Raw genomic sequence first — 19,191 nt, 5'->3', positions numbered from 1 at the left:
ACTTGTAACCTTCACTAAAGCTGTACTCTGTACTTTGATGAGCTCTGAAACCTGACTGAAACTCTTCAAATAAATGATTTCTCTGCAGATGATCAGTTTACAATAGAGTTTACAATAAGTCTTTCAAAAAAATGTTCAGATAAAAGGAAAGGCAGCTAGGTTAAGTGATGGCTTTTGAGGAAGTAATTAATTTGATGGTTTGGAGGAAGTAATTACTGAAGTTAACTCAGAGAGATAAATTGGAGAAAAACAGTCTAAATAAATATTTGTGGTACACAATGTTAAGTCTGTGAGATTATGAGTAATCTTTTCTCTTAATGGTTAAAATTTATTTTGTGAAGAAGTTCATGAAGTCATTACTAGGCAACATTAAACAAATGGTTGCCTCAACAGTGCTCTGACTTTTTGTCAGCCTGGCTACAGTGCTGAAGAGAAACCTGGGGTTGTTCTTATTTTCTTCAATCAGTGCTGAATAGCGGGATGTTCTAGCTTTATGGAAGCCTTTTTATAGAGCAGCACCAAACTAGCTACAAATTTTTCAAGAGTGCAGAGCTGGATCTCCAGTTTAGTAATCCTAGCCTCTGATCTTGTTCGCGAGTGATGGGAGAAGGGAGCCGGAGATCGACAGACGGATTGGGGCTGCAGCTGCAGTGATGCGGACGCTGCACCGGTCCGTCGTGGTGAAGAGGGAGCTGAGTGTAAAAGCGAAGCTCTCAATTTACCGGTCGATCTACGTCCCTACCCTCACCTATGGCCACGAGCTGTGGGTAGTGACCGAAAGAACGAGATCGCGGATACAAGCGGCAGAAATGAGGTTCCTCCGAAGGGTGGCTGGCCTCTCCCTTAGAGATAGGGTGAGAAGTTTGGCCATCCGGGAGGGGCTCAGAGTAGAGCAGCTGCTGCTCCACGTCGAAAGGAGCCAGCTGAGGTGGTTCGGGCATCTGACAAGGATGCCCCCTGGGCGCCTCCTGGGTGAGGTGTTCCAGGCATGTCCCACCGGGAGGAGGCCCCGGGGTTGTAAATGGGCTATGTTTATTACAAGTATCGTTATTACTCAAGGAGGCTGAGGAGTAACTAAAATCTGACCGAGCAGGAAAGTGCAGGAGGGACTATGACCTGCGAGATAAAGCTTGCTGACACTGGGCGTGACATTTCATTCCAGAATGGCTTGATAGTCTGGAGATTTAATTGTACACTGCATAGATTCAAGACACCCTGTGTCACATGCAGCAAAGCATCCCCAGAACATGTCCATGCCTCCTCTGTTTTTCACTGTTGGTTCAATGTTTTTTTTTTCTTTGCTTCATTTCTACCCCTCGACTGTTAAAGGCTGCTGGGGTATTATCGTCACCCCACTGGGCAGTGTGGACACTCAAGTTTGTAAATGCAATAACTTGAGAACAAAGTGATGTAAGAGCTTCAAATTGACACAATTGGTGTGTCAAGTGTGTGATGAGAATTTTCAAATTGATCCCACAGGTGCATCTACTAAAAGTATTGAACAAGTTTGAATCTCAGTGACCTTGGTCTCAAAGTCAGAGTAAACTTTCTGAAATTCTTGTGAATATGAAGCTTGTCCTGAAGCTTGTCCCAGGCTATCGCACAGCTAACACGGAGAGACAGACAAGCGTTCACACTCAAATTCACACTTTTAGAATTTAAAATAATAATAATAAAATTATAATTTTATTTCATTTTTTTCTGTCACCACTGAACTTTTTTTTTCTTTAGTGGAAAATGATCAACAGTTTTGTTCACATCTGTGTACCCTGATCAAAAATTAGACCCCCTCCAAACAGCTGCTCTGTTTTTTACATGAATTCGTGTGTTGTTTATTTAGTATTTATCCTCACCATTGTCTTTTACCGCCTCATCCTCATTTGATTTATTGACCTGCATTTAACACACAGGCACAGCAGTTTTTCCATCAATTTTTCTTCACATCTACCTCTTAGTTTATTCTACAATACATTTGTGACAGGGTCTTTCTGTGTGGAGTTTGCATGTTCTCCCCGTGTTTGCATGGGTTCCCTCCGGGTACTCCGGCTTCCTCCCACCGTCCAAAGACATGCACTTTGTGGGGATAGGTTAATTGAGAAATCTAAATTGTCCATAGGTGTGAATGCGGGAGTGAATGTGAGTGCGAATGGTTGTCTGTCCCTGTGTGTTGGCCCTGCGACAGACTGGCGACCTGTCCAGGGTGTACCCCGCCTCTCGCCCTATGACAGCTGGGATAGGCTCCAGCGCCCCCCGCGACCCTGAAAAGGATAAGCGGAAGCGAATGAATGGATGGATGGACATTTGTGGCCAGTGCTGGTACAAAATTTGTTTTTCATGCACTTTTCTGTTTCAGTTATTATTTTGATTACTTTTTTACATGGTTCTATGATGCAATGACGAACAGTCACAGGGATCTCATAAAGGGTTTTTTTTGTTTTGTTTTGGTCTTTTTTTTGCATTTTTGGCATTGGTGCCACTGGTTTAGACAAAATAATAGTAATCCTGAGTACAGATTGATACATACATTAATCCTTTTTTTTTTCTCAGCAGAGCTCTCAGAACAGTCTGTCTCAGCTGTCACCGTCCTCCTCGTCAGTTTCTTCATTAAGTCAGTGGACAGTGCAGTCTGGTTCTGGGTCTGCTGCCGGAACCACTGGGGGTCCTGGTTTAACAACAGCAGCTACAGAGCAAGACAAGAAACTGAAACAGTATCTGGAAGATGAGCGTATCGCACTGTTCCTGCAGAACGAGGAGTTTATGAGAGAGCTACAACGCAACCACGAGTTTCTCATTGCCTTAGAGAAAGGTATTCCTGTTCACAGTATACACAGAAAAATTCTGCCATTAATGTCAACATGAGCCTGTGAGTTCAAAATTCAAATTCAAATTCAAATTCAAATTTTATTTGTCACGTACACAGTCATACACAGTACGATATGTAGTGAAATGCTTGGACAACTGCTCGTGACCTAAAGAAAAACAAAAAAGGAAAAGGCTATGAATAAGATAGGAAATAAATATGAAAAATTAAAAAGGGTAAATTTAACTAGGAAGGAATAAAATATAAATTAAGGTTAAAAATGAAATAACTGTACAACACAAATTAGAATGAAGGGTAAATTTAACTGGGAAGAATAAGATAAAATATATAAATTAAAGTTGAAAATAAAATAACTGTACAACAAAATACACAATACACAATATAGAACTATATAAGAATGTATGAAGAAATCTAAATATAAATAAATATATACACAATAACAGCAGCTGTACAAGTATTAACTGGAAATGAAGAATATAGTGACCAGTGTTGTGCAAAACCAAAGTCCAGAAAGTCCAGTGTGTGTGTAAGAACCATATGTGTGGGTCAGTACTGTTGCACTGCCTCGTCTTATATCTTATTGTACTTACCTGATGTATTGGAATTTAAAAAATACTTAATAAGATACTGTTAATACTGAAGAGCTGTCAAGTCCTTTTACAGTGTTGTGCACCTAGCCCATCACACTACCACAACCATGCTAATATGACTTGTTTGTTTATTTCATGAAGTGCAGTGTTAGTTTTACGCCAGATGTAATCGGATGTAATCTTCCATAAAGTTCAATGTTTGTCTTGTTAGCCACAGAATTTTTTCCCAAAATCCTTACGGAAATTTTTTGCCAATTCTGAGATCAGCCTTTTGCCTCTTTTGCACTAGCACCTACTCGGCTTGACTTGACTGTACTCTGCTCTACTTGGTTTTGGATGATCCACCTGAATGTAGATGGGTTTGTTGGACCAAGGCTGAATGAAAGTTCTTTGTTGTATGTGACACAAACAACACAACAAGACATTGAGGTGATGGCATAGCTGCTGCTAAACTGATGGTAAACGTTTGCACCTCTTCACTGGACTTCCAGTTTAATGGTTTAACGAGACAGACGTGTGAAGTAACTGCTTATTGATGGACTTAATCCACTAAAAATGTAATCATTGACGATTTTTCTAGAGTTAAACCCACGATTGAGTGGGGAAGGAATCACAGGAGGCTGACAAAACACAAATATGCCTAAAATAGAAGATAAAAACAACTCAGCGGCAAGAGCTAGCAATGTCTTGCTCGACTGGAAGCTAGATACTACCTACGTAATGGAAAACCCTAAGAACAGAAAGTCAAGTCCAGCTAAGTAGGTGATGGTGGAATAGAGGCTTTTGCATTCTTTTTGGTCAGCAGTGGATTTTGCCTTGGAATTCTTACATGGACAGAGTTTTTACCTGGTCTCTTTCTTAGTGCTGAATTATGAGCAGTCAACTTAGTTAAGTTCAGTGAAAGTAAGGATGGAATTCCTTTAGTGTATTTTCTTTTCTTTTTTTTGTGACCTCCTGGATGAACCGTTGATGCTCTTTTGGAATAGCATTGGTAGACCTTCCACTACTAGGAAGGTTCACCACTGTTCCAGGTTATATCCATTTGTGGGTAATGGCTCTCACTGCGTTTTGCTGGAGTGCCAATGCTTGGTAAAGATTTGCAACCCTTTCCAGACTAGTAGATATCACTTGTGTTTTTTTCTCATCTATTCTTAAGTTTCTTTAGATTATATTATGTGTTGTGTTTCCTGCATAGCCTATTTCACTTTGCCAGACAGGTTCTTGGTAAGTTAGGCCTAGCGAAATTGAACTCAACTTTCCAAAAAGGTGGTTAATGACAGTTAATTTATCATTTAAATTACTTTTTCACATAGGGCAAGGTAGTTCTTTTTCCCTTAATGAATAAAAACATAATTTAAGTTCACATTTTGTATTCAATCCAGTTACCTTTGTCTAATACTAAATAGTGACGTGGGCGAGTAGTTGACTTGCTGACTAATCATGGCTAGTCGGTACCAGACTAGTTGTCTAATCTAATTGTTAAAATTTTAATTGATGCCCAATGCCTGTAAATTATTGTCATAAATGTTATGCAACCATCTGCCACCAGATAGCACATTGTTTTTGAGAAATGTAATAAATCTATGAATCTAGGCCTTATCTTTTTGTATTAGAGCATGGAGGAAATTAGCTTTCTCTGAAAGGTGGATGGCTTATCCCTTAGCAACAGAGTAGGGAGCTCAGAGTAGAGCAGCTACTCCTCCACATTGGAAGGAGATTGCTGTAGACTCCTGGATAAGGTGTCCCGACTGTGAATGTCCTACCAGGAGGAGACCCCGGTGTAGACCCGCAACACACTAGGAAGATTACATGTATTGGCTGGCGTGCAAACTAATCTATGTATATTTATTCGTATATTACCATTCTTTTTCTATTATATAACATTAGAAAATTACTGACTGCGAAAGCACACATTGTGTTTTATTTTTTTATTTTTATTTTATTTTTATTTTTATTTTTATTTTTTTAAGTTAACATGTTCTTTATTTCTTTTTTTTTTTTTTTTCTTTTTTTCCCTTTTCCACATTGTGTTTTGCTGAGGACCACTGAATGTAAACATAATTGTTTAAAGAAAATTGCACAGTGCAGAAAACTGTTTTTTTTTCTTGTTTTATTTTGCTTTGTTATTGCCAAGGTCTGCTTTTATGCTTAAGTATTATGCTTGGTTTGTTTTTATTACTTTGGTTAAAGTAATAAAATTTAAAGGTTTGCTCTCATACAACACAGTATTAACAAAAAAGCTAAAGCTTGCTAAGTCTAGAGAATGCTGGAACCAAAATCTGAAAAAGGAGAACTCTCAAACACATCTGCATATGCTTGGCAGTCACCCCAAAACAAGAAATCTGTGTTCATTAAACAAAACCTATTTTGGGGTGGCTAGTATTCATGAAAAGTCAACTTCTTAGTGATAGTTCACTATAAGTAGTGGGATATATCTCTGTACGTTTATTGTGAAAGATTTGCACAAGAAGTTGCTGCATTTACTCTACAATGTGCCAGAGCTCTAACAGTTTGCCTTTCCCAGCAGAAACTGAGATTAAGAATTTAAATTTGGGTCATATTACTTTTATGCTAGAGCTCGTCACATCTGGGAAACACACATTAGTGGTCATAACATCTGCTCTCTTTTTAGATCGCTTGAAGTATGAGTCAAAGAAATCAAAGTCCAATCATTCAACTAGCTTGGAGAATTCCACAGGTAGATATCACTCATCAAGATTTGTCTGCTAAGCTACTTTGAGCTCTGTCTAAATTGTACAGAGTACTGGTTTATGTGTTTGTGCATTCACTGTGTTAGCTGCATCAAAAATTTGCACTCAATATATCACACTGTGCATTTTTACGTTTGATATATTTGATCTTCAGATGCATAAGTGTACTGTGTGGTAGTGCTTCTGTGTATGTGTGCAGGAGACCAGTACTCTGGAGCTTCCATGGAGGCCATCTCAGATGATGCGTTCAGAGACAAACTCAAACACATGGGCAAATGTAAGTCTGCTGATTTACAGTAGTATTATTGTTTCACAATACCTACCTAGCAGGATGGCTGCTGTGTTTGCTTTGGATTACTCCTCACCCCCCACCCGACCCCGTGGCTTGTTGTGCTGTGGACATTTATGTACTTCAAATCAAATCAAATCAAATCACTTTTATTGTCACATCACATGTGCAGGTACATTGGTACAGCACATGTGAGTGAAATTCTTGTGTGCGAGCTTCACAAGCAACAGAGTTGTGCAAAATACAATAATGTAAACAAGCAAAATACAAGAATGGCTACATCTGAAACTAATAAATATATGTACAATATATAATAGTATATGCATTTCTGGATGTGTATACTAAATATTTTTCTACGTGTGTGTGTGTGTGTGTGTGTGTGTGTGTGTGTACACATATTTTACAAATTAAATAGAGTAAACAATGAATAGAATATATAAAATAAATAAAATAAAATATACAGAGTGAGACATGTGCAAAACAGTGGCATTACTTTTATGTGCAGAGGAGTTTTTTTGTTTCCTGTTCTCATGCTGTCCTCCCAAGAGCTCAGCACGAGTAGAGGTCTCTTTTTTTCCTCTTGTACTTTCCCATTGTAGTGTATATTTCAGTGTTTTTCTGTAACGCTACCGATCTACGACCTGTATCCCCATGTGATGTCCGTGTTGTGTGTGTAAGGTTGGGGGGGGGGGGGGTCCTATTTCACTGCAGGGCAACCTGCACGTGGCAAATAAAGCCTTGATTGATTGATTAGTATTTATAGTCATTTTGTAGTTTGATTAATGGAGCAGGAAGTTGTTTTTTTCACCTTCAGCAACAAGAAAGAAGCTGTTTGAAATTGCCAGAACATTTTCAGAAAAGACAAAGAGAAGAAAGTCAAAAAGGAGGACACTCCTGAAGCATCATTCGTATCCTTTATGTAAATGTGGTTAGGCTGAGATTCTTGTATTTTTAAAAAGGTTCCATTTCATGTTGTGAGGCAGTACAGTAGCTAAAACAACACATTAAATCAAAACCACTTTCAAAACTGTTATGATAATGGTTAGACTTCTAGTACACTACACACAGAAGAATTTTTTTTACTGTTGATAGTACTTGTTTCTTTTTACTGCTGTTAAGTGCTAATCGGTGACTCAACTCCTGGGTCCTCCGGTCTGCATGTAGAAATACCTTGGGAAAGATACTAAACACTAAGTTGCTCCTTTAGTTGTTTGTGTGTATGAGACAAAGCACTTAAAGGCATAGAATGAAAGTCCTTTGTAATGAGACATAAAAAGCAACACAAGTCTTTTGAGTGCTCAGAAAAGCACTATACAAGTAGCATTCCACGATGGACTACATTATGAAGAAAGAGTAAGAAGAAAAATTTAACTGAGTAGTATGTAAATAAGTAATTAGTTAAAATTGCAGAACGTTCTTGTCTTGTTTTAGTGTTTTAGTAATTAATTTGATAAGTGTTTGATTTCATAAGTCACTAACATTAAACTTTGTGTGTTGGTAGTGTTGTTTGATCATACAACAATATTTGGATACTTGCTAACCCCCTTGACTGTCTTTTAGTACACCTGAAGGCTAAAACACCATCAACCTGACACTCTAACACTACGTTCAGTTTAAACCAGTGTTTAAACTGAACGTAGTGAATTGATATACATCTGAACTTGTGATCACAGGTGACATGAAAGGTCTAAAATTTGGCATTTTAAGCATGGTGAAACATGGTGGACAATTTTAGGCACAATTGTGTTCAGTTGATGCAATAGAGTTGTAGGAGGCTGAGGCTGTGAGGGGAGGGCTCCAGCAAGACACTGATGACACTTCCTTTGGGGTTCGCTCACACTTTCTTTTATTCCACACTTCCTCTGGTATACCATTGCGGCCATGCTTCCCAGTTGCCAGCCAGCTCACAGCTAGTTTCCAACTGCAGAAACCAGCTTGGCTCAGCTGTCTTCCTTCATCTTCTCTGAACCCAGCAAGCAACTGTTGGAGAAATGGGGAATGGCTGATTAGACAAAAACTGACATCTGTGTGCAAAACAAAGGGATATCTGCGTGCACTCTGGTGAAATGGCCCCATGAGGGTGGGTTTGATCTAACAGACTGGTCCATCTTTGAACAGCAGGACCTGGTGACTAGGGATGGGTATCGTTTAGGTTTTATCCGATACCGGTGCCAAATCGGTACTTTTGAAACGGTGACGGTGCTTAAACGGTGCTCAAACCGGTGCTTAAAGAATGGAGAACACAAACTTTGTCCAAAAACCTCTCATGTTCAGCTGTTTTTTTTTTTTTTTTTTTTGTAAAAAGATAACAATGTTAGCCTTTTCTGCAGCTATGGGGCATATATGGTATCACTCTTGGCTGGAAGCAGTGCTTAAACAATGGAAAAAAACACAAACTTTGTCCAAAAACCTCTCATGTTCAGCTGTTTCCCACTTTTTCTTTGGTCATTTTAGCCTTTTTGTCCAGGGTGAAGGGAGTATCTGCCATCAAACAAGAAGACAGCCGCATGTAGCTATGATGTTTGCTAGTTCACCTTACATGCGTTAATGTAATAACGTGGTTAGCCTACTCAACGTAAATTACACACGAACAACATTAAGCTACTCACACAGAGAAGAACGGCTGCTGCTGCATCATCATCCTCATCATTTCTGCTACACTGGCAGGGCTAGGGGCCAGGACTCTATTCTTCGGGTTTTTGGGGGATGTTGCTCCGGGTCCGATAACTGGCAACCCACCCAACGTGCACAGTGTGAGGTCTCGCAGCAAGCTATCAAATACGGCGCATTTCTTGGCTTGCTGAGTTTGCATCTTTTGCTGTGAAGTACAGCCAGACTTTTGACCGCTTCGCCTTGGACATTTTTAATCTGTAGCTCTGCTCTAACTGAACGTACGTACCTGGCCCCGCCTACTATCCTGGGAAACGTAAAATGATTGGCTAGAAGTGTATCACAGCTCAGGAAAAAAAAGCACCGAAATAAAGCACCGAAATGTGCGCTGCTTTTCGGTCTGGTTACTACCGTTTATGTCAGAACCGGTGCCATCATGGCACCGGACACCGGTACCCATCCCTACTGGTGACCTTCACTTAGTCTGTCCTTTTCTACATTAAAGAAAGTGTAGAGAATGTGACAGTGACCTAAACTGTTTGCATTTTCCCTAATCGAAAATCTTGGATGACAAATGAAGTACAGGCTCTGGTCAGAATTCGTAACTCAGGCTGAGGGACAGCACTACCAGAGCCAACCTGAGGAGGGGCATCGAACTGGCCAAGGAGGGCCTATAGGAGAGTGTGGAGGCCGTCTTACTGATAACATCTCCTACCAGGTGTGGAGAGGAATCCAAGCCCTCACCAAATACAAAGGCCAGAGCCCCCCAACAGGAGCCTCAAAATTGCAGAGGAGCTCAGGCAGGCATCCTCACCAGATTGTTCAACCTTTCCCTGATTCATGCCACTGTTCCCACCTGTCTGAAGGCCTCCACCATCATTTCCATCCACAAAAAGCCTGGTATAGACAATCTCAACAATAAAACTTAGAGCAGCACAGGTTAGATGACCACAGGCTGTATACAAAATAATCTGCTGGAGCACACAACAGAAATCACTGTGAATGATTTCTAAGTTACTCCTTGCTGCACCACTACAATTGATCTTAGGTTTCTCACACCTGCTGAATCCCACTTTAACCCATGAGTATACTCACTTAATAGGACAGGCATTTGTTAAATTTTGTTTGTTTTTTCTAAGCTTTTTTTCCCATAATGTTTGTATTCCAGTAAGATCATTTTATTGGTATATTAACATGACATAAGGTTCTGTTAGCTGTCCTCAGTAATAGCTGGTAGATATGTCCTTCAATAAGCTACTTTTTAAATTGCATTTTTACTGTATTTTGGATATTTCAGAGGCTGTACTTTTTATCAGTACTTTTACAAAACCATCTACTGAAGTGACAGATGTGCAGTTTTGCCACCTCTGGTGGACCAGTGTTATTCATAAGGAGCTAAGCACCATCATTGTTGTCATATTCTGAGAAAAGCAGTTCCATAGTCTGTGCCATTGTTACCGAGGTTTTTGGTTCTCATATTATTGCTAGCCATGCACAAGCTTCCATAATTGCATTTATTTCTCCATGTTTGTGAGTCCATGAACTCTGAGAGATTGATCTGGCTGAGTTTTGTGGCTCTTAACTAAACTCCTTTCCAGATTGGGCACAGCCAACTCTACAGCCAATCTTCTTGATGATGTAGAAGGACACCACTGTGGTAAGAAATCATGTGAACCATACAATGCTAATGGGTTTCATGCTATAATGTAGAGGAGTGTTTCCTGACTGATCTAGCTTAAAGGTCAGACCTCAGAGAGAGAGTAATGGTTAAAGCATAAAGCACCCTAACAGTGATTCTGTGTTTTCAATCCTTGCATTAAAACACAAAGATAAGTAACTGAGCCACATTTTAGTTTTAAAGAATTAGTCCTAACCAACTTTGTGGTGGGCATAGTTCCAGTTCGGAAATTCAGAAGAGGACTGGTACACAACTTAAGCAATGTAATATTTTGGCATATTTGGGTTTGGCGGCAAAATGTGTCTTAGCCAGTTTAAAAAAAGGTTTTAAAAACCTAAATAACTTTCTGACAGGAAACTGAACTTCTGACCACATTAGACATAATTTGTCTTCTTTTCCAAACCCAGCTGTGGGTGGATACTTGCATAAAGGTCACAAAGGAACCAAACTACTCCTTTAATGTGAAAAAGCAAATCTGACACAGGACCTGATGCAACATGTCCTTTGGTACGACCATAATGTGTGGTTCAAATGAAAAACATGTACAGGAGGTAGTCAAGAGAAGGACACAGGAGTATCTTCAGCTGTCTGTAAAACACAGTACAGGCTTTGTCATTGTATTGATTGATTGATTAATGCAGTAAAAGTACTGTCATATTTGGATCCACCATGAAATACCACCTGAAAAGGATAGGATTGGCAGCAGCTTGATTTTTCAGCATGAAATGAAAAATGAGTAGCCAATTTTGTTTTGCCTTTGTTTGGGAACACTGTTGTCCGTCTTACCCTAACCCTACCTAAAATTTGGACTGGTAACTCAGGAGGTAGAGCAGGTCTTCTACTAATCACAGGTTATATATCCTTGGGTAATATACTAGCCTTGAGTTGCTCTTCAGTGCATCCATCGAAGTATAAATGTGTGAGAATGTTAGAGCACTTTTTAAGTTTTTTAGGTGCACATGTAACTGTTCATTTACTTTTGTGTGTGTCCAGAGGAAGATGGCCAGCCTAGAAGAGCAAACACTCAGGAAGAAACTGAAAAACGCAGTGAGACAATATCATGGTAAGATAATCTTTTGTTATTTTTACAGTTCTTAAATGAGTCTATGTACAGTGACCACTTTATATATCCTGCATCATGATTAGGGCTGGGCATCGATTTCAATTTCTTTAACTGATTTGATCCAGATTTGATTCAATTTTGACTCCGACAGTCATAAATATTCTAAAAGAATATGGATATGTACAGATAAATGATCAGAATTATATCTATGTATAAAAAACCAAAGCTGATAATGTGAGACTGTAGTAACTGAGGATAAAACACAGAAAAATATAAAGGAGATTTTGCTGGCCTCGCTTATTATGGCAGATAAATATTCTGCAATAGATCAAAATCTGAAGAAAACTATGAATCAACATATGAACAGTAACTGCTGCTGCTGAAGTGCTGAAGTTTTATTGGAGACATAGCTAAGCATGTTGCAATTTGGCATAACTTGTAAAAGTTTACATGTCTTCGGTATTGAACAGCAGAAAAAAACAAACAAAAGCAAAACAGTGGCTGACGGCACTGAACACAACAGTAGACTGGTGCGTAATAAGCAAGCGAATAATACAGAAACAGAGAAATTTTTTTTTTTATAGCAAACTGTTCTTGAAACACACTGAGAGAGAGCTGTGCACAAAGCGCGATCTTATCATGATGGAAGCAGAGCAGCAAAAGTAAGAGGGAACTAATGACGATGTTTATCAAACATGACGCGTAGTTTTGATCTTCTTTTGCTGCTGGTTCAGTGAATTTTGGTTGGAGAGTGAGGAAACCTGCAGCTTCATGTGAGATGTCAGCTTTCAGCACCCGACGGCAATTCTGCATACATGGCGCCGAGTGTGTTTAGATCTTTGTGCCGAAACCTTTTACTTGCTTTCACGTGCTGTTTTAGCTCTTTGGTGGTTGTGCAAGTAGTTTTGTGAGCTTTAACTTGAGATTTCTAGTATTTCTGGCAAAATGCATTTATATTTAAAATTCGATTCAGGATTTAATGAATCGATATCGCATTATTCAAACTAAAAAAAAATTGAATCGGGTAAATCTTTTTTTTTTTGGTTTTGTTTTTTTTAACCCACACCTAATCATGATGGAGAAGATGTTCTGTGACCACATTTCCAGTTGCATGGGGACAAATAAGTGTCATCTGCAGTGGTATCTGCATGCAACTGTCCTGAAAGGTGGGACCTGTGTCCAAAATGACACATGCGCAACTGCGTCTTCTCACCCATAATGGGAAACACCAGCACCTCCACAGGAGCATTCAGTCTTTACAAGGACTGCCAAGAATAGAGGTGGATAAAAAAAGATGCTTCTTCGAGAGGAATACTGTTACGGACTCTCAAGATCAAGGGTGATGTAGAGGAGTGGGAGAGAACTGCGGGATGGTGGTGCAGGACATATGTGGGGAGGTGTGCAATAGGAGTGACATATGGGTTAAAGGTAGGGGTGGTATGTGATGATATTATGATCGGTAGTGGGAGTAAGAAGCAGATGGAAGAGTTCCTGGTAAAATGGAGGTATACACTGGAGAGACTGAATTAAATTAAATACTTCAGATCAACCATGTAAAGTGTCATATGATGGGCTCAAATTGTGGTCATAAATATTTTGTACTTGTAAATCAGGATTTGTATGTGTAAAAAGAATTTGTGTGTGCGTAAAAAAAGATTTGTGTGTGGACTTAGTCAAAAAAATACGTGTGAAACTCTGCAAGTTACAAGTACGAATTTTGACCCTACTTTTCTTCCTTTCATCTGATTGGCCAATTTTATGTCAATCACAAATTTAACTATCCAATCAGAGAACAGGTGGGTGCTTTATGGAGCTTCAGGTCCTTGAAGGGAATAAATGCCCTTTTACATGCCAGCCCAGCGTTTTCCTTCATCACCATGAAAAAAACCAATCTGTGGTGGTCTCAGTTTGGTGATTTTTGTGTCTCAGGTTTACGTGCTTAATACAGGGACCTCCAGAGCCTTTTCAACAGCGCTGTGGACTGCGGGGGTGGGGGGGCAGTGTTTTGGAAATGACAGTCTTCACTAGTGGGGATAGTTACAAAGCTTTCTTCGTGAGCATACATGTTTTTATTGAACATTTGAAGAACTAGCAAAAAAACCAGAAACTCTTGTAGAGGACATAAAGTCTGAGATAGAAACGACAAGGAGCAGGTGCATCTAGTACAGGTAGAGCTGCTGCAAAAACCCACAGAGCTCAGCAGCCAGCACAACAAATTCTGGATCCTTGGCTTTTAGTTAGCAGTTAGCATTAGCAGCACATCCTGCGTCCGATGTGAAAGGACCTTTATGCTGCGCACTGTGACTCACAGCAATGGTCCCGGGTCAGCCCTGACTTTGTGTTAAACTAATCCTAAAGTAATAATGGTGTTTCTAACCACTGATATACCACAACTTTATCATTTCAACAGCTGCTGAAAGTTACAGGACCTAGCTTCTATCGGCTATTTATATAGAGAGCCTCCAGCTTCAAACTGTATTACCCTTCAAGGACCTGCGCCCCTCTGACAGACAAACCCATCTGTTCTCTGATTGGATAGTTAAATTTGTGATTGACATGACATTGACTAATCAGATGAAAGGAAGAAAAATAGGGTCAAAATTCGTACTTGTAACTTGAAACTTGAGTGCGAGAGTTTCACAGGCATTTTTTGGCCACACACAAATCTTTTTTACGCACACACAAATTCTTTTTACACATACAAATCCTGATTTACAAATACAAAACTGATTTACAAGTACAAAATATTTATGACCACAATTTGAGCCCATATTGGATATCATAGAGTCAAAAAGAGGGGTGAAGAGAAGAATGCAGGCAGTGTGGCGTGGGTAGGCATAAGCATCAGAGGTGACTTGTAACAAAAGGATAGCAGTGCAGAGATAGGGACCTGCTATGGTGTATGTTTCTGAAATGTTGACACGAACAAAAAGGAGGCTGGGCGGGAGGTGGCAGAGTTGAAAACATTTTAATATTTTCATTGGGAGTGATGAGAAATTAGAAAATGATTATATCAAAGAAACCACTCAGGTTTATTGGAGACAGAGCGATGATAGAAATATTGGATAAAAGATATTGAATGTGATCTTCTGTGATCACTTGGACTTTTCAAAAGCTTCTTTTAAAAAAAGAAGGAAAAAAAGGCACAGATTTTGTTTTGGTATAAAATCATAATCATCTAGACTCTTTGCTTTTCAGATCCTCCCGTGCTGCTCCATATCGGTTTCCAAGGTGACTACAGCATCACCCACGGGCAGTGGTTTTCTAGCTCGTGTTGTTCCTACTTGCTCCTGTCCAAATCATCTGAAGAGTTAAGACACCCCTGCCCACCCCTGAAAGAGGAATCAGACTGTTCCCAGCCACTGGGCAAAAACTTTGTAAATGCATAATCTCTGTGTTCTAACATTTTATTGATATATCATTTTGAACATAAAGGAACACACGTTATTCCTTACAGTATTTGTTGATGACTTCTTTTAATCCACTGTGGAGGAATACTAGCATAGTGAAGCTCTTTCCATACAAACCCTTCTCCAGTCCTGTACTACAGCATACTAGGCATTTCAAATCCAAAGTGTGAACATGCATCTTTATATACACTAAACCATGTAGGGCTTTTTTTTTTTTACCTCATTTTCTCAAGCATTGTAATATTTAGCTTTTTATGTAACTGAATTTTTTTGGTGTACAAATATTGTGGTTGTCTGTGGCTGCCTAAATGTCAAAATGTCACCATGGACAAAATAACCATTAGGCTGTGTTTTTAAAGAATGGTGTTCTGGGAAATAAGGGTGTTGCAGGGTATGGAGCAGTTTACTATTTTATTATTTTTTTGTTTGTTTGTTTGGCAAGGTGAAATTTTTCAGTTTGCGTTGTTGTCTATTTCAGTAGTACTGTAGGCACTGTGCTGTTCGAACATTAACCCAGGGTGACCAACTAGAAGCTGTCAAGCCAGGGAAAACATCAGCATCTTATTAGGCTTCATAAGGTTAACTGGTACACAAAGTCCTTCACATACATTATTGTCTAACCCAGTCTGAATGCAAATTTGGAGCTTTTAGGCTATGGCCATTTAAAGGTGAAATGACAGAAATGACTAAATTTGAATAAAATCTTCACAGTCACCCCTCCCCATTGAGTTTGGGCCTTGAGTTTGGCATTTGTCATTGTTGCCATCTTGTTTTATTTTATTTTTAATACATGATCGAAACCCAACAGTGGAGATGGGAAGTTATCAGCTAATACTACCTAGTTTAGTTGGCGAGGTATGTCCATTATTCACTTCGATGTCAATTGGGATAGCAATTATTGCTAGTGAAAATAACAAGATGTACTCAAAGGAAAAACTGAACACTGAACAAGACATTTTTGTAAAACTTGTGTATAGCAGCAAATGACTGACTGCCTGGAAGGTAGGACCAACAACCAATATGTTGAAATGTTGTTAAGTTGATGAAGGTTCTCATCTTGTTCACGGCTTCACCTTGGTAGCTTGAACCCGACGCACATTCCACCCTTATCGTGTGAAGCCTGTTACTGGTAGGTGACAGAAGAGTCAGGTCCTAATTAGGTGCCAGGTTTCCAAAAATTTTCATGCAGATCATTTTTTGTCTTTATTTCCTGAAGGAAAGCATATTTACAAGTGATGGTTCTATAAACAATAAGATGGTTGTGGGTTTGTGAAATCTGGTGGCTGAACAAAATGACAACAGAAAAAAATGTTTGTGGGATTTTCATCTTCATCTTTCTACTGTTTTTATTTGCACGTGTAGCTGTGAACCTATTGTGGATTGTTAATTGTAATGTTGGGAAGAACAAAAGAAATCAAACAATATGTAACTGCTTTAATTTAACAAATGGGTTTAACAAAAGTATTGCAAAAAGTTTGATGACCAGGTGATGCCTGTTCTCATATCATTGCATGATAAAGTAATCTGATAAAAGATTCAGCTATGATTCCAAGGGTTGAACTTATATTTGGCATCTTTTCCCCTGAATTCTCAATATGAGGTCCATTGATCTTGATGCACAGGAAGCAGACCATAATTTGGCTTAAAAACCAACTTAAATCTATCAGAGCAAGCAAGAACTTTGGTAGCGACCATATCAGAGCATTCTAAAAAGCAGGAATGCACTGGCCATGCTCACTGGCCACAGAAGACAACTAAAGTGGATGCTTGTTGTGTACTCTTTCCTTGATTTAGAAAAACACAACATCTAGCCATCTGCCTATGATTGTCATTCTCTGCAATCAAGAGATTACTTCACGATTGTGAATAGAGGTTTACAAGAAGGTCCAAATACTGGTTACACTCAAGAACAGGGAGTTCAAAATTGAAAAAGCCAGAAAACCTCTTGGGGAGCCCGATCAGTTCTGGGGGGGAAAAAAGAATCCTTTCCTTTGGAAGATGAAATCAAGATGAACTTGTACTAGAATGATGGGAAAAGGAAATTGAGAAGGTGACTGCAGTGAATGCTGATAAAAACAGTATAATGAATTCTGAAGTGTGTGGCTATGATGTCTTCTCAGATTCAAACAAATACTGCAAAATTGATTGAATAATACATTTAGCCAACTTGGTCACATATTCTCAACTTGACATAGCATGCTTTTTACCCCTAAACGGTAAAAGGTATTGTCATCACCCCGCCGGGCAGGAAGGTAGGTGGGCCTTGAAGTTTGTGAATTTAATATAGGTGCTTCAAGTTGATACCCTTGGTACATCTTCTAAAAATCTTGGACAAATTTTAATCTCAATGACGTCGACCTCAAGGTTAAAGGTCAAGATTTCTGACAGTATTGCAATGCAATAACGTGAGAAAGAAGTCACCTAGGGTTCTCAAATTGATGCCATAGATGCATCTAACAAAAATCTCAGCTGACTTTGAGAAACCATAAAACTTCCAAGGAAGTAATTGCAGCATTTAGCGATGTCTGTAGATTCTAGACTTGGGGTTGTCATGTGCTGCAAAGGTCATCTAATTTTTGAAAACACATTTAAAGTTATGTTAGCTTCTTTAATTATTTATGAGATTCTGTAAATTTGGGACTGTATATAAACTTTTCTGTGATAACTAGACAGTCAATGCGGTAATTCTCTTAATCCTTAAGTCCCATACCTATGGACCTACTTGTATGAGTGAACTAACAGTACAAAGCAAGTAAATTGCAGCTTGATAAATAAACCATTCTGGATTTGTCTGCTCTACTGGATTATTTGATGATGAGTAAACTTTACTTGTCAGTGATGTCAAATACGTAATTTCTCAAAGGACCATTGCAGTGTTAAATGCGTGTTCTGGCCAATTACTTTGCAAAGGTTAATTTTGAAGTTCGGTTTGTCAGTGTCTCATCAATATTGACCTCACTAGTTTTGTCTTTTTCAAGAAACTACCTGATGTGTCACAAGTAGCAGATAGATAAAGATTGGCTGGTAAACCTAGTGCAGCATTTGGCCTCTAAAATTGCAGATTTTGGTTTGTTTTGTTTGTTTTTTAAAAGAAATCAAAAACTCAAGAATTCATGGTGCCTTACAGGAAGTTTTCAGACCATATTGAACATAACTTAACATGGATGTAACAGAAGAATTTAAGTTATGGATGTCTGTCTACACATCACAGCATACAGAACCTGTGGTAATCCTTTCCATGGTCACTGATGTCAATGGGTCTATCTTTAGAACTGTGTTTGGACAAAAGAATTTTGTGTTCCTGGTGAAAGAAATGCTAGAAAAAATGTTGATATTATGTCAGTGTTGATTTTAATGTTTGTTTGTTTTTTGCACCAGGGCAAAACACAAAAACAAAAACAGCTTTAACAGAAAGAAACATGCCAAACACTGTGCTGGTCCTTTAAGAGATGAGGCTATGTTGTTGTGTAGTAAAGTCAGCAATTTAAAGTATCGATGTTAGGACATATGGTGTATTTTCAAGGGACAAATTCCAGATGAGAATCAGGTGAAGTGTTAGATGAGGTTTTCTGTAGTCCTTGTTTTGTTTCTCATATAGATTATGTTACTGTAAAATGCAGGTCAAACTGTCAAATTTGAATATTTGACAGTTTGATTCTGAAACTTGGTTTCCATGTCGGACCTAGAAGAATAAACAAAAGCTTTAATCAGTTTTGTAAAGAGGCAGGAAGCCTGAATGGGCTTTTTGTTTGACCTTTCACCCACTTCCTAAAAACATGTAGGAAATGCATTCAAAATCCTGTTGGCTGATTAAATGTAGCATAATGTGCACAACAGGAATAGTAACAGCAGCATAATGTCCTACAGGGTAGTTGAAGGCAATGCTTGTCTATCTGATTTATATAGGATGGTTGGTTGTTGTTTAAGGATACTTTGTGTTCTCCTCCTCAGGGAAGTCTAACACTAGATATCTTAACAAACAGAAGCACAAAAATCTCATATTTCACCGAAGCAACAAT

At 39.0% G+C, this 19,191-nt stretch overlaps 1 protein-coding gene across 3 annotated transcripts in view; it reads left to right on the top strand.

Moving 5' to 3' along the window:
- cuedc1b (CUE domain containing 1b) overlaps positions 1-19,191 on the top strand; it is a 142,648-nt gene that overhangs the window by 11,953 nt on the left and 111,504 nt on the right. Inside the window, exons 6-12 of one of the 3 annotated variants that reach the window (XR_014906796.1) lie at positions 2,548-2,806; positions 6,044-6,109; positions 6,322-6,399; positions 7,226-7,319; positions 10,620-10,678; positions 11,693-11,762; positions 14,961-15,604. Coding sequence is in view for 2 of the 3 variants with exons in the window: in XM_085371589.1 (XP_085227715.1) it covers positions 2,548-2,806; positions 6,044-6,109; positions 6,322-6,399; positions 7,226-7,319; positions 10,620-10,678; positions 11,693-11,762; position 14,961 (627 nt within the window). In the remaining variant the exon portion in view is untranslated. Of the gene's footprint in view, positions 1-2,547; positions 2,807-6,043; positions 6,110-6,321; positions 6,400-7,225; positions 7,320-10,619; positions 10,679-11,692; positions 11,763-14,960; positions 16,869-19,191 lie in introns of those variants that run through there. The other 2 variants (XM_085371590.1, XM_085371589.1) reach the window with 2 other exon arrangements.

Source organism: Diplotaxodon limnothrissa, linkage group LG14 (assembly GCF_057381915.1).
Source record: "Diplotaxodon limnothrissa isolate DT_005_m linkage group LG14, D_limnothrissa_male_GT1.1, whole genome shotgun sequence".
Taxonomy (NCBI): domain Eukaryota; kingdom Metazoa; phylum Chordata; class Actinopteri; order Cichliformes; family Cichlidae; genus Diplotaxodon; species Diplotaxodon limnothrissa.
Note: the sequence above shows the minus strand (reverse complement) of the source record. Positions and strands in the feature narration are given on the sequence as shown.